Here is a 16674-nt window from a genome sequence, read left to right as displayed (position 1 = left end):
TGCTATTGAGTTAAATTATTCAAATCCCAGTATAGCTGAAAATAGTTGAATTATTAAAGTACTTTAAAACTAAAAAAATTAGTTTATTAACTAAGGCTACATAATTCATATGATACTTTCATTTGGATTCCCTTATTTTGCTGTTGTTAAGAAGAAAAAGACAAAAATAAAAAGCAAACTAACCAATATGAGAACCTGACAATCTTTCTGACTCGCTCTACTTGCTCTGCAGCGTTAGATAAGGCAGAAAGAAAACAGAGCAAAAAAACTGATTACACTAATGTTAACAAAATGCTTTCTCTCTCATGCAGAAAAATGGAGTCTTCTGCTCTGGGAAACTGTCCCTTCATCCCTCAGTCTGGCATCCAGTAGTACCCTGTGTACACTTTCACCTTAGCACTCATCACTCTGAATATAAATATCTGTTTGATGATCTGACTCCTCCACTATACAGCATATGGCTTCCTAGAGGGGCAGTAGGTCCCTTTCATCACGCAACCCACAGAGCAATCACTAGCACACAGGAAGTATTCAAATGCTAGTGGAATAAATGGGAGACTTTTCGGAGAATGCTGAGACACATAATAACACACATGTTTAAATGTGGGGAGGGAGGATAAGCATGAAATCCTAAAGAACAAAGTGTGGCATTTCTGACATTCTTATTCAAGTATATGATTAAACATACAGCGGGACTGAATTAAGTCTATTTTAGACAGCTCTTCCTTAAGAGTTTGGGTTTTCACAGTCCATTTAAATTTTTTATTACCTGATTTAGGGATATTTTATTTCATGCTAAATAGTGATCTGGAATACAAGTTAAAACAAGGTTAAGATTATCCTTCATAAAAAACAACTCCACCCTGGAAAACACAGATTTCCAAAATATAAAAATAAATTTATATTTACTTAAATTTTAAAGTAAAACCAATAAAAAAACCTCCCCTAAGCCATTAAAACATCAATGGAACAATCTCAACCACAACAATGCCTTTTCATGAATAATTATAGAGTGGATAAGATTTAGAGTCAATCAAGTAACTAAGAATGGTGACATGCATTTTCTATATATATTGCGTAGAACTCTAAAGAAAACCTGGTTTGTTCTATAATCCCCAGAAAAGGCTTTCCTTTTCTTCCACTCATTTATATTTCCTTAAATAGCTGTAAATCAGCTTCTTGTATTTTGCTGACAGAGAAAACAATCAATGATTGCCACTAATGAAATTTTAAGTTATATAGTAGATCTTTACACGAGCTTTTACGAAGAAATGGGGGAGAGGGAGAGAAACAAAATAGTCACCAATAAACACTCTGACAGAGCATCAGGACGTGAGACAAACTCAAAAGCTTTAGCAATTACTTCTAAAATGTCAGCAAAGGATTAATTAAAATATTAGAACTGAAATCAGTTAGTCAATAAGCAATATTACAATTTGTTCTACTTAGCAAAAAATTTTTAAAATTAATTATTAATTAATTTCAAAGATGACTGATAAGACTTACAGTTCTGGAGCAAGAACCACTGCTTTTGGTTTTCTCATTACATAATAAATTCTATCATCATATCATTAAGTATTCTTTTCTTACCTTTTTAAGATGTCATCTCACTGAAGGCAAGGAATGGGTCGAAGTTTACCAACCACCTAATTCCTGGCACTGACTAACTTTTCAAAAATCTTGACAGCTACCATCAACTTCAGAAAGGAAGCTCACTCTTCTCCCATATTCCTGAGTCCTGTCAACTGACATGGTGAGAACAAGTAGAGGTAGTATTTCTTCCTGCGATGCCTACCAATTCCTGTAACATTCGCATGTGAAAGTGCCTATAAACTGCACGGAGCTCACAGTCTTCATGTTTGTGTGTTTGTGTGTGTGTGTATAAATATGCACTTATATATACAGACATTTTTAAACTTTAATCACTCAAGTTATAGTTAAGACAGAATCTGTAAGTTGCACTTAAAAACAAACTGAATTGTCATCTCATACCCATGAGGCGTAAATCTTCTAGTTATACGACATAGTTAAACTTCTGGCTTACAGTAACCATTTTCACTTTTTCAGAATCAAATACACTTTGTAAAATGCATCCTATAATCATAAAACAGGTGTTAGCAAAATACATATGCTCAGGCCAATGGCAGCCCACTGCCTGTTTTTGTAAATAAAGTTTTATTGGAACACACCCACACATATTTATTTATGTATTATCTAGCTGTTTCTGTGCTACAACTAGAGTTGAATAGTTGCAAAAGAGACTATAATATGGTACTCAAACTATCTAGCCCTTTAGAAAAAAAGTTTGTCAACCTCTATCACAGTAGAATAGCTGCCACTGAGAGCTGCTAATAGAATAAGTACATACTCCAGTGCTATATACTCTATATGCATGATCTAAAATCTTGTCAGGAACCATCTGAACTACATATCATCTCTAAGTTACAAATAAAGCAAACTAAAGTTTTAGACTATCAACAGTATGAGCACCTCCTGAAAATCTGTTAATCATACATATTCCTAAATTCATCTATAGAAATTCTTTTTCAGTTTGTCTTGGATGGGGCCCAGAAACCTGCATTTTCCTCCAAGTACCCTAGGTGATTCTGGTGCCGATAGTCAAGGATCAAATACATTCAACAGAGAGAGAAAATGATTTGTCTAATTACCACTTAATTCCATATATGATTTAGCAGGGATTTGAACACAAGTATGCTTGATTCCAAAATCTATACTCTTTCTGACTTCTCTTGGTTCTAATTAAGCTTTAATACATCTGCTTTTAACAGTTATATGAAATTTTTAATCTAGTTACAATATTCAAAATCTAAGTTATTATAGTTGAAAAATACACGCAGAGACTGCAAGATGATCCACTATAAATTCATGAAGTTTAAAATTTGCACTTCTGAGAAACTAAGAGTCTACAACAGACTAGAGAGAGATACTGAGCTTCACGATGCAAAGGCCAGTCTTTTGGCTTTCATCTTATTATTTTTATATATCTCATAGGTGGGTTCAAAAGGGTAAAGCCCTGAGTTTAAACCACATGAAGGATTTAAAAAGTGATAACAAATCAAACACATTTGTGAATATAATATGCAGTTTATTTATTCTATGTAGGAACTATTTTAATCTCAAAAAACTTAACACTTGGCTTTTTAGATGCTACAACAAAGGAACCAGTTAAGAAGGTAAAGAACTTTGCAGTCTATATTCTCATTTTAATTACCCTCCTTGAGATGGCAGCTCTAAGTACTAACACTATGCTAGTCTCGAATATACATGTTTTGCTTATTAAATGTACTAAATTTCCAGAATTTACATTTTTTTAAGTATGAGGCATGGTATCTTCTCCTTATAACTAAAGACAAATATGTCATACAGTTGTATTACTTCAAAACCATTAGCTCCTAAGTTGAAACAAAGTAAGATAATAATAAACAGAACAAGCTTCTTGCCACACTTTTATGAGTTTTAGATTTTACCTGAACAACATTCAACCATATTTTCTTAATGCTTATGTATCAAGTAATCACATAGAAGTTGTTTTTTTTTCTTTAATGGATGCCACACAGTCCAAACTAGCCTTCCTAACGGACACTACAAAACCATTGGTAAGAAAAAATAACAGAACATCTCCATAACTAACACACAAACATAACCACAAAGACGAGAATAAATGGTACATGAGATTTCTACAAAGAAGGGCCAACTTTAAAAAATCTATCAACATAAGTTACATTTGTTGAACTGTGAAATTTATTCTTCTATGTAAGAAAGAAAAATCAGATGCAAAAAGATGATTTCGGTAACTCTTAGTAAAATAAACAAATGACAACCTTGAACTCTTAAAGCCAAACTAAAGCATAAAGATTTTATATGAAAATATGAGAACTTTTCATATCACTGATCAATAGGTTAGATAGGCAACTAGCTAAATAAAAAAGTAAATGCATTTTTAAATACATAAGACAAAGTAATCTGATTTTTTTGGTCCCTTATGTTTTAGTTTTATGTATAAGTTTGTTCTGTGAAATGAATATGCAAAAGATATAAAATAAAAATATGAAAAGTTAAAATTATATTATAAAGGAAATTTTTTAAAATTAATTTGCAGTTAAAAATAAAGCTGAGTGTCCACTTCAAAAACGTAAGATGAAGTCCCTCACTTGAAATTCTATTATATAAAATAATGTGTTATTAGGTCTTGCACTGAACTTAAAAGCTAACACATCACTTTAACGCATAATTAATACTCTTGTCTCACAAATGGCTTTGAGATTTGGTTACTAGTATATAATGGAGTACATAAATACTATGACATATATACTAGTACATATAGTAAAGGACACTGTCAACTACGTAAGGGTACACCTAAAGTTTTAAAAAAAGTTACTCCACAGAAAGATTTCAAGACATTCAAAATAAAGATGTTAGCTCAATATATTTTAGAAAATAGAATCTCTAATCCACATTAAACTATCAAATATAATAGGTACTCAAACATGGTTTTGAAAATCTGTGCTTCAGTTTACCACCCATGACAGTGTTCTTTGGTTGATTTTCTTCAACTTGAAGTCAGTAACAAATATTAACAATCTTTGCATTAGTATAGTCTCAATTTAGAATCTAATAAGGATGGCCATAAATAGTTATTTAATATAATTATGACCATTAATGAGAATTCTCTGGCTTTGGTATCTTCACAACAGCACACTTTTGATTCAAAATAATCTTCCAGCTATAATGACTATCTTCGAAATTGGTTTCCTTTATAAAACGCAATAGCTTCATAAAGTTTCAAAAGACATTTTGAATTAATACTAATCCTTCAACCCAAATTATATCTTTAAATTTCAATTTAGTATTGAAGAGCATCTATCATTTAGCAACCAAACCTCAAACCACTTTATCAAATAATATAATGCAACCAAGTGTTTCTTAAAGATGAAAACATAGAGAATTTGAATACAGCAAGATACAAACAATCCCAAAAGGCATTTCACCAAAAAGTATTACTGTCTACCTCAAAAAATGTTAAAACTATTTACCACAGCTTCTTGATTACTACTTTAGTAGAGAGAAATTTCGGCAACTACAAATAACATTTCCTCCATCTGTAACTCTCTCCTTAGCATCAAAATATCTAACAAATCATCATAATAAACAGATAATAGGAAACCAGGAGACATATTTGTTTCTAATACTGTTGTCCTTCCCAACACTGAGAAAACTTCTGTATCTATAAAGCAGTGCAATGTCAGTTGGTCTTTCATAAACCCCATTACAAGCAGGTGCATTTTCAAACCATGAATTACCAAATAGGTTTTACACATAAATTTATAAACAGTCACTTTATCATTTAAAACTCTAACAGGAATCACAAACTGTTTCTAATAAACCAATTTTAAGAAACATATTTTATACAAATAGACACAGAACATATATTCCTAGTTTAGCACAGTTATCAAGACTTTAAAATGTGAAAGAAAACTTTTAAGACATCATACATGTTTTTAATTCTTGCATTTGAATTAAACTTATTTACTGATAGAAAGATCAAAGGATCATTAAGAACATAAAGAAATCAACTTGACTTACTGCTAAGGTCAAATACCTACCTTGTTTCTCATTGTAGATTATATTCTTACACAATAGGTCATTATGGCAAAGCACAACAGGTGAGCCCAGGTTGGAAAGAATCTCCTTCATCCAAGTCATCTCCTCCTGAAGAATCTGAGGGCTTGGGACATCACTTAGGAACCTTTCAGTTTTAAAAGAAGAGTTATATCTTGTTTATATTAACGGCAACATTTTGTTTCAAGTTTGATTAAGGATTAAAATCTATTTTTAAGAAGTTCTTTCCACTTAATTACAAAGAATCCTAAATTAAAACAAGCCAATTATTCCAGGGGCTGGCCCCGTGGCCGAGTGGTTAAGTTCGGGCGCTCCGCTGCAGGCGGCCCAGTGTTTCGTTGGTTCGAATCCTGGGCGCGGACATGGCACTGCTCATCAAACCACGCTGAGGCGGCGTCCCACATGCCACAACTAAAAGGACCCACAACGAAGAATATACAACTATGGACCAGGGGGCTTTGGGGAGAAAAAGGAAAAAATAAAATCTTTAAAAAAAAAAAAAAAACAAGCCAATTATTCCAAAATTGGAATAAAGAAAAATCTTTATAATGAACTTAATGATGAATAAAAAGAAACTGAGCAACAGTTAAAATGCAGGGGAAAAACTAAAAAATCTATCACTACAAAATTGGGAGGAAAAACTATATACATAATAGCTAACATTTACTAAGCACTATACTAAATGTTTTACATTTATCTCTGTTTTATAGATGGGGACACCAAGACACAAAGAGTTTAATAAAAAGAGGTTTAAGGATATTATTTAAAGTTACAAAGACAGTCCATTAAAGAGGTAAAACATTTATTTGAAGATTACTAGTGAATGCAGTATAAATCAGCTAAATTCACCTTTTCAAAGTCATAGATATTATCTACTACTGATAAATCAACTCATTATTATATGATAATATAATCATTGATTGTTACATCATCATATGATAATGATATCACAGAATACTCATATTATCTATTATAGAAATTACCTCAGAGTAGTGAGACCGGGAAGGATGGGAGAAAATGCGACAAGCAGGACTAGAGATCACAGCTTTTTGTCCTACACTCTTCCACGCTATTTATGACACTACATTTGTATTCATTTGATAAAAATAAAATGAAACAAAAATAGGGTGCTACCATTAATTCCTCAATAGCACCATCAGGCTTACAAAATTGCTGTTACTTTCTCTCTTCTTCCCTTAATACTTAAGCCAAGTTCTCTTCATTTTTCTCTACAGTCTCTCAAATTATGTCTTACCTTTCCATTTTACAAAACAATAAAGATTCTGTATCAGTGAATTTACTTTAATGAATTTGCCTATTCAGGTGGTTGTTACCTGTATTTTCCCCACTAGTGCATTCTTTTCTACATACATTCTTTTCTGCAAAAGCTTCAAAAAGTAACCCCTATATGCTATTTTCAAAATGGCCTAACTGTTCAAGAATCTATTTAAAAAGTACAGAGTTGAATGGAAATAGTAGGATTCAAACAATTATGAACATAATAATTACAATCATGTAGCCTTACCCATTGAAATGCTCCCCACTCAGTGGTGGAGCTCAGCCCGCAAAGAGCGGCCCCCACCTAGCACACAGTTCAGCCGAGCCGCCCACAAGCCCAGAGCCAGCCTGCACGTGAAAGAAAGCACCCCTCCCCTCACATCTAGCACACCAGCTCAGCTGGTTTGCTGCTGAGCTCAGTGGTCCTGATCCGGAGCAACTCACCAGCAGAACAGAGAGGCCCCACCTGCATGTGCATGCACAACCTCCCAAGCAGCTGCAGCCAGTACGCAAATGCAGATCAGACCTACTAGCGCAACTTCCAGAAGATGGGGTGGGATCAGAAAACACAGCTCCTGCCCCTCCTCCCCACCAGCGGTGGAAGGTGGATTCTGTAACCTGCTACTACCACAAATGCACCAGCAAAGGATCATTTCATCAAACAGCACAAAGAACTACATTAATACTTCAGAGCAGAAGGAAAATAACCAGTCTCCAGAAACCAATCCTGAACTCACAAAATTTACAATATAAATGATAGAGAAATCAAAATAGTTATCATAAAGAAACTCAGTGAGTTACAAGAAAACCCAGAAAGACAGTTCAACAAGCTCAGGAATAAAATTAATGAGTAGAAGGAACACTTCAAATTGATTGAAATACTAAAAGAAAACCAAATAGAAATTATTGATATGAAGAACACAATGAGAAAAAAAAAATCCAGAATCCATAAAACATAGAGTCGATGTTACGAAGGACAAAATTAATGATTTACAGGATAGAAATATAGAAATGCTTCAGGTGGAGGAGGAGAAAGAACTAAGATTTCTTAAAAATGAAGAAATTCTTTGGGAAATATCTGACTCAATCAGGAAAAGCAAGATAAGGATTACAGGCATTCCAGAGAGAGAAGGGAAGGAGAAAGAAGCAGAGAGCTTGGTCAAAGAAGTAACTGAGAACCTCCCAAACCTTGGGAAGAAACAGATTTACAGGTTCATGAAGACAATACAGCTCCTAAACACATCAAAGCAAACAGGCCTTCTCCAAGGCATGTAATAGTAAAGCTGGCAAAAGTCAATGACAAAGAAAAAATATTAAGGACAGCAAGGCAGAAGAAAGTAACCTACAAAGGAATGCCTATCAGGATTTCAGCAGATTTCTCAGCAGAAACCTTACAGACTAGGAGAGAGTGGAATGATATATTCAAAATACTGAGGGGCAACAATTTTCAGCCAAGAATACTCTATCCAGCAAAATTATCCTTCAGACATGATGGAGAAATAAAAGCTTTCCAAGATAAACAAAAGCTGAGGGAGTTCATCATCACTAGCCCTGCCTTACAAGAAACGTTGAAACTCCCATCTGAAACTAAAAAGCAAAGGTTTACAAAACCTTGAGCAAGGAAATAAATACACAAATAGAACCAGAAAATTGCAGCTCTATATCAGAATAGGTTAGTAAACACTTAACTATAACATAAAAGACAAAGGGAAAGAAAGCATCAAAAATAACTAGAAACACTTCAGTTCAGTCACAAACTCACAACACAGAAAAGAACAATTTGTGACAACAATAACTCAGAAGAGGAAGAGGTAACGAACGGAAACCACTTAGGCTAAAGGAGATAAGAGGCTATCAGAAAATGGACTATCTCATCTATGAGATCTTTTATACAAACCTCATAGTAACCACTAAACAAAAAATCAGAACAGAGCCACAAGCCATAAATAAAGAGAAAACTGAGAAAACCACCAAACTGAAATGGCAGTAAGAAACAGAAGGGAAAAGGAAAAATGGAAATATAAAACACCCAGAAAACAAGAGATAAAATGGCAGTGTTAACCCTTCATATATCAGTAATCACTCTGAATGTAAACGGATTGAATTCTCCAATCAACAGACATAGACTGGCTGGACAGATTAAAAAACAAGACCCAAGAGTATGCTGCCTCCAGGAAACATGTCAACTCTAAAGACAAACATAGGCTGAGAGTGAAGGGATGGAAGACGATACTCCAAGCTAATGGCAAGTAAAAGAAAGCAGGTGTTGCCATACTTATACCAGACAAAGTAGACTTCAAGATAAAAAAGACAATGAGAGAAAAAGAGGGGCAGTATACAATGATAAAAGGGACAGTCCACCAAGAGGATATAACACTTATAAATATATATGCACCTGACACAGGAGCACCAAAGTATATAAAACAACTATTAACAGACCTAAAGGGAGAAATTCATAGCAACATAATAATAGTAGAGGACCCCAGCATCCCACTTACATCAATGGATAGATCATCCAGACACAAAGTCAACGAGGAAATAGTGGCCTTAAATGAAATATTAGACTAGATGGACTTAATAGATATATATAGAACATTCCATCAAAAAACAGCAGAACCCCATGGCCGAGTGGTTAAGTTCATGCTCTCCGCTTCGGCAGCCCAGGGTTTCGCCAGCTCAAATCCTGGGCGCAGACATGGCGCTGCTCATCTAAGCCATGCTGAGGCGGCATCCCACATGCCACAACTAGAAAGACCCATAACTAAAACTACACAACTATGTACAGGGGGGCTTTGGGAGTAAAAGGAAAAATAAAATCTTTAAAAAAAAAAAACAGCAGAATGCAAATTCTTCTCAAGTGCACATGGAACATTTTCAAAGATAGACCATATGCTGGGAAACAACACAAATCTCAAAAAATTTAAGAAGACTGAAATCATATCAAGCATCTTTCCTGACCATAACGCTATGAAACTAGCAATCAATTACAAGAAAAAAGCTGGGAAAGTCACAAATATGTGGAGACTAAATAACATGCTACTGAACAATCACTGAATCAATGAAAAAAATCAAAGGGAAAATCAAAAAGTACCTGGAGACAAATGAAAATGAAAACACAACATACCAACTCTCATGGGATGCAGCAAAAGTGGTGCTATCAGGGAAATTTACAGCAATACATGCCTACCTCAACAAACAAGAAAAATCTCAAATAAGTAATCTTAAACTACACCTAACAGAACCAGAAAAAGAACAAAGCCCAAAGTCAGCAGAAGGAGGGAAATAATAAAAATTAGAGCAGAAATAAATGAAATACAGACTCAAAAAGCAATAGAAAGGAGCAATGAAACTAAGAGGTGTTCTTTGAAAAGATAAACAAAATTGACAAACCCTTAGCCAGACTAAGAAAAAAGAGAGAAGGCACATATAAATAAAATTAAAAATGAAAGAGAAGTAATTACAACAGATACAACAGAAATACAGAGGATAATAAGAGAATACTGAAAAAATATATTGGACAATATATTGGACAACCTAGAATAAACTGAATTAAATTCTTAGATTTATACAACCTCCCAAAACTGAACAAATAAGAAATAGAGAATTTGAATAGACCAATCACAAGTAAAAGACATTGAAACAGTAATCAAAAACCTTCCAAAAAGCAAAATTCCAGGACCAGATGGCTTCTCTGGAGAATTCTAACAAACATCAAAAGAAGATTTAATACCTATCCTTCTTAAACTATTTCAAAAAATTGAAGACGATCAACTCTTCCTAATTCATTCTCCCAGACAAGGATAACACAAAGAGGTAAAACTACAGGCCAATATCGCTGAGGAACATAGATGCAAAAATCCTCAACAAAATATTGGCAAATCAAATACAGCAACACATTAAAAGGATCATACACCATGATCAAGTAGGATTTATACCCAGGATGCAGGGATGGTTCAATATGCACAAGTCAATCAGTCTGATATACCACATTAACAAAATGAGGAATAAAAGTCACATGATCATCTCAATAGATGCAGAGAAAGCATTTGACAAGATCCAATATCCATTTATGATAAAAACTCTCAATAAAATGGGTATGGAAGGAAAGTACCTCAACATATAAAGCCTATATATGACAAACCCATAGCCAACATCATACTTAAAGCTGAAAAAATGAAAGCCACTCCTTTGAGAAAAGGAACAAGAAAAAAATGCCCATTCTCACCACTCTTATTCAACATAGTACTAGAGGTTTTGGCCAGAGCAATTAGGAAAGAAAAAGAAACAAAAGGTATGCAAATTGGAAAGGAAGAAGTAAAACTCTTGCTGTTTGCAGACTAAAGAATCCACCAGAAAGCTATCAGAAATAATCAACGACAGAAAAGTGGCAGGGTACAAAATCAACTTAACAAAAATCAGTTGCATTTCTATACACTAATAATGAACTAGTAGAAAGAGAAGTCAAGAATACAATCCCATTTACAATTGCAACAAAAAGAATATAATATCCAGGAACTAATTTAACCAAGGAGGTGAAACACCTATACACTGAAAACTATAAGACATTATTGAAAGAAATCAAAGAATACATACAAAAATAAAAAGATATTCTCTGCTTATGGATTGGAAGAATAAACACAGTTAAAATATCCATGTTGGGGCTGGCCCAGTGGCTTAGTGGTTAAGTTCATGCACTCTATTTTGGTGGCCCAGCATTCAGAGGTTCAGGTCCCGGGCACTGGCCCAGCACTGTTCATCAGGCCATGCTGTAGAGGCAGCCCACATAAAATAGAGGAAGATCGGCACAGATGTTAGCTCAGGGACAATCTTCCTCAAGCAAAAAGAGGAAGATCGGCAACAGATGTTAGCTGAGGGCCAATCTTCCTCACCAAAAAAATAATACTTAAAAACAGAATTACCATACGATCTAGTTATCCCACCTGAGTATTTATCCAAAACATGAAATCAACAATCCAAAGAGATCTACACACCCCTATGTTCACGGCAGCATTATTCACAATAGCCAAGATGTGGAGGCAATCCAAGTGCCCATCAACTGATGAATGGATAAAGAAAATGTGAGAGAGATATATATATGGAATACTACTGTATGTATGGAATGGAATATTATTCAGCCATAAAAAAAGACAAAATTGTCCCATTTGCAAGAACATGGATGGACCCTGAGGGTATGAATGTCAAGTAAAATAAGTCAGAAACAGACAAACACCGTATGATTTCACTCAGATGTGGAAGATAAACACATGGACAAAGAGAAGAGATTAGTGTTACTGAAAAATAACAATGTATACCTGAAATTACACAATATGACCTCAAAAAAATTATAATCATGTACAAACAAAAACAAATGGAAGAAAATATGAAAAATATTTTTAATATATAAATTGCTTTTAATGTTCTAGTGTTGTATATTCTATTGGAGCAGGGTGCTTACGCTCTGTTATTTATCACAGTGCATCTCCAGCTTCTCCAGAGTATTACTAACCTCAAGGATTTAAGGTATATCTTGGAGAGTCTAGGAAATGTAACCCAAAACCTACATAAATAAACTCCTGTGAATAATAATAATAATTTTTCAAACAGCAGCTAAAATTTAACACTTATATGGCCAGGCACTGTTCTAAGCACTTTATATATACTAACTCAATTAATCCTCAAAAAAACCCTGAAAGTTAAATATACCACTCCTGTTATTTCCATTATACAAATGAGGAAATAGGTAACTTGCCCAAGGTTACCCAGCAGAACTGTTAATTGGCAGAAGTGAGATTTGATCCCAGGCAGTTTGGCTCCAGAGTCCTGTGCTCTTAACGCATGCAATACTAGACTGCCTCTCACCTCTGCACTATCCTAAAAAGTCAGAAGACCTCGCATTCACTATTGCCATCTACTTCATCATTTTAAGTGGTTTTCCCCAAAACCTTTCAATAAGATAGCTATTTCAAAAGAGAATTTTCCATTTTTATGCTGTCATTTCCTGAACATCCAGCATACTGGAGACTTCCAGATGTTTGCTTACCTCAGTCCAAGGGGTATAATATCCCTATCAAATTCAAAGTCTGACAAACTACCTACAAATACAAACACATACACAGAGTGAATCAAACTAATCTTTGAAATAATCAAACTCAACAGAACAATATATATATTTTACCTAATGAATTATAAAAAATAAAAAATAATTTCTAAGTCCTGCTTGCCTCTGTTGTCTTAAAAAAAAAAGACTTTCTGAATACAAAAGGTGAAGTCTTCATGTATGTTTTGGTATAAAGGACAAAACAAGATCTCCAATTTCTGTAAGAGTACTAATCACACCCTGTAAAAATATGTTCATATAATTTAGATTCTAAATACTGATTTATAAAAATTTTTATATAGAAAACAATGAAATACCCGACTGAGTGTGAACCTGGGGAGTCAGTCTTACAAAAGCTGAATAAGGCTCCAGTAAACAAATTTTCAAGCTTATTATCTGGGACTTCGTCACAGTAAACTAAACCCAAACTTTTTCACACTCCAGTATTACTACACTGCCCCAATGTTGATTTCTAGTGCCAATCAAAACAGCTTTGAACGAAAGGAAATTATTTTTAAAAAGCCTCTATGGCCAACTCATACTATGGAAAAATGTACTCATTCATAGTGATCTTTACATTACCTTTATTTCCAAATAAATGTTCTCTATTTGTTTCTTGGTCCCTCACCTCTACTCAGCTCCCTGCTCCTCGTTTTTGTACAGTCTTGGGGGTTTTTTTTCCCTGAGTCAGCCGGGGAAGAGAGAGGGGCAGTTTTTTCTGCAGTGCCATCTGAGAGTCAAATGGACCAATGCTTATTTTATTAAAAGAGATAAACCAAACCAGATTTTATACACAGAAACCCTGCAGTTATCTTTGAAACCCTAAATATATAGCAAAGCAATGTAAAACATATTTTTGAATGTAAAAGTGATTTTACCTTTTATTAATGTCTTCATCTGCAAATCCTGTGGGAATTAGAGAGAAATATTTTCCCATCTTTAGCCACAGATTAGATTTGGGAATCCAGCCATTGTGTGCATGAATAGCATGGATTTTAGCAAGCTGACGTGCTATTAGCCTGTTTAAAAGAAACAACATAAAAAGAAAATGTTCAGCATCATACAGTTCATGTCTATCAACAGGCAAACTAAAATAACTAGCATGTATCCATTCATAATATGATTTATTTTTATCATATATAAGATTCAAAATAATTTGGCAAGTGAATTCTCACAAGGATAGACAAACGTACGTTTAAAGCATCAGTAGGAAGAAACATCTACAATTAATATGACAATTAAACACTGTGTCCAAAAGGGGATGATAGTCTGGAAGTAGGTGGACTATGTTGATTATATAAACAATGTTTCGGACCAGCAGAACAATACACAATTATAAATGGTTCTAAGGCACACATCACACATTAATCAGAGATACATTTAAATTGCACCAAAACATTTTAATTTTAAGCCTTTGAAGTCACTGAGGTTAAAGGGCAAAAAGGAACAGAAGTAAAAAGGTAATGGGCAAATGAGTTCTGTGAGTTAATTTCTATAATGGCATTAAAGAAAATTCTCTGAACGAACGTTAGGATTTTATGATGTCAGAATCAATCTTCTTGATGCAACAACAAAATGATCTGAAGCTGTGTACACCTGTGTCCACACTAGCTTTGTATCTATAGAACCTAGTACAGCAAATGCTAATGAAGGAATAAGCATACCAAACAGAAATAAGAAATGTTATCAAAGTCTGTAGACTAGCAGGTGGAAAAATGACTTAATAATCTACAAATTAAAGAACTTAAAACCGGCAAATTTTCAAGATTCTATCTATCTAATACAATACTCCCCAAAGTATAGTCCTAGGACCTACAACACAGCACCACCTAGAAATGTCTGAAGTCCCACCTCAAATCTACTGAGTCACAATCTCTGGGGTGGGCCCCAGCACTCCTCATTTTAAACAAGATCTCCAGGTGATCCTAAACCACTGGAAAGTTTGAGGGGCACTGATACAATGCTCCAGTTCTGTAGCTTGGCTATGTACTGAAATCAAACTTTGGAAACTTCAGAAAAAAAAAAAATGCAGAGCCTTGGGTGCTACTCCCAGAAATTCTCATTTAATTGGCCTGATTTAATTGGAATAATTTAATTGGATTTAATATTTAAATATTAAGATATTTAAAAGCTTCCCAGATGACTTTAAAATGCAAAAACATTTGCGAACCACTCAACTAAGGCGTGCAGGGAATCTAGCACCGTAGCAATCCCTCACCAACCTGTGATTAAATAACACAGTTTTATTATATTTTTACACTATAGCGACCATTCTTATCCACCTTTTTCGAGTAACAAAAGACTCCTGATTTTCGTTCAGACAAACTTCTGTGCCCCTCACTTTTAGTTCATATGGTCTGATCTGAATCTTAACTCCCTATCCCGTCTATACCACTAACTTTAGGAGGGATATATATGACAGACCTGCCCAGAGCATTCCATCCTTCAGGCCACAGTGATGGTTTGGGCTTATTACCCCACAGATCCTAAGACATTCATTGAAGCTACTGACTTTGCTGGAAGCTATTAGTAAAAGAGGAACTCCTTCCACCACAGCTAGACTGATTAGATAAGCCTGCAACTGCTGATAATTACAACTGCCTCTCCGAAGGAAAGTTTGCAGGAAAATAAAGCTAACACAGAATAAAACAGAAGTAAGAAAGTGATATTTCTAATGACATTGTTAGAGCTCCTGGATCCACCCATGCTTGAACTCAATATTCTCAGATATACGCAGGAATAAATTCCTTCTTCTTTAAGTCAGTTCGAATTTTCAAATTATTATCCTCGACCAAGAGTCCTAATGCATTAGCAAAAAATTAAAATCTGTAATCTTTTTGGGTTTGTGTCTTTGGCTCATCTCTCTCAAACAAGCTGGCAAACAAACATTTCTTTATATAAATTAACTATTGTTTGACTGACTTTCCTCAAGACCACATACTCATGTCTACAAGAATACAGAAAAAGGGGGCCAGCCCCGTGGCTGAGTAGTTAAGTTCGCGTGCTCTGCTTCAGCGGCCCAGGGTTTCACAGATTCGAATCCTGGGTTCGAACATGGCACTGCTCGTCAAGCCATGCTGAGGTGGCATCCCACATGCCACAACTGGAAGGACCCACAACTAAAAATGCACAACTATGTACCAGGGGGCTTTGGGGAGAAAAAGGAAAAATAAAATCTTTAAAAAAAGAATACAGAAAAAAAGAAATCTATTTTATGCCAATCTCTCATATATGCATACAAGGCTAGGCCTCAAATGAAGAGATGATACTTTAAGCACCAGGAAACAACGTGAAAAAGCCAGGTGACAAAATCAAAACAAAGGAGAGTGCAAATACATATATAAACACACACCCACATGTAAATATATATAGGTGCATGACAAGAGATTTTCACATATTGAGGTATATGTGGTAGCTACTCTGGTTCAAAACTGATTCGGTTTGAACTAAAAAGGCTGACTTACACCCTATCAAACATACACTGTACATCTGCTTTAACCTCTAAAGAATGAACTCTTAAGAATGCATACTTCCCCTCCTACGCCCTGTTGGTAGCGCCCTGTTGGTAATACCCAGGTGAGGCCCTCTAGCAAAATCAGGGTCACGCTGACCTGTCAATTCGCAGCTGAGTACCTCTTTGAAACTTTGATGAGTATGTA

The 16674-nt window shown here is 34.8% G+C and overlaps 1 protein-coding gene across 1 annotated transcript in view; it reads right to left on the bottom strand.

Annotated features, from left to right (window-relative positions):
* The window catches only part of ETNK1 (ethanolamine kinase 1), a 74202-nt gene that overhangs the window by 19779 nt on the left and 37749 nt on the right, over positions 1–16674 (bottom strand). Inside the window, exons 3-4 of the mRNA XM_008512801.2 lie at positions 13894–14034; positions 5625–5767 (exon numbers count right to left, since the gene is read on the bottom strand). Of these exons, the coding sequence (XP_008511023.2) occupies positions 5625–5767; positions 13894–14034 (284 nt within the window). The remainder of the gene's footprint in view (positions 1–5624; positions 5768–13893; positions 14035–16674) is intronic.

The sequence above is a fragment of the Equus przewalskii genome, chromosome 5 (genome assembly GCF_037783145.1).
Source record: "Equus przewalskii isolate Varuska chromosome 5, EquPr2, whole genome shotgun sequence".
Lineage (NCBI taxonomy): Eukaryota > Metazoa > Chordata > Mammalia > Perissodactyla > Equidae > Equus > Equus przewalskii.
The sequence above is the reverse complement of the archived record's forward strand: the minus strand, read 5'-3'. Positions and strand labels throughout refer to the sequence as shown.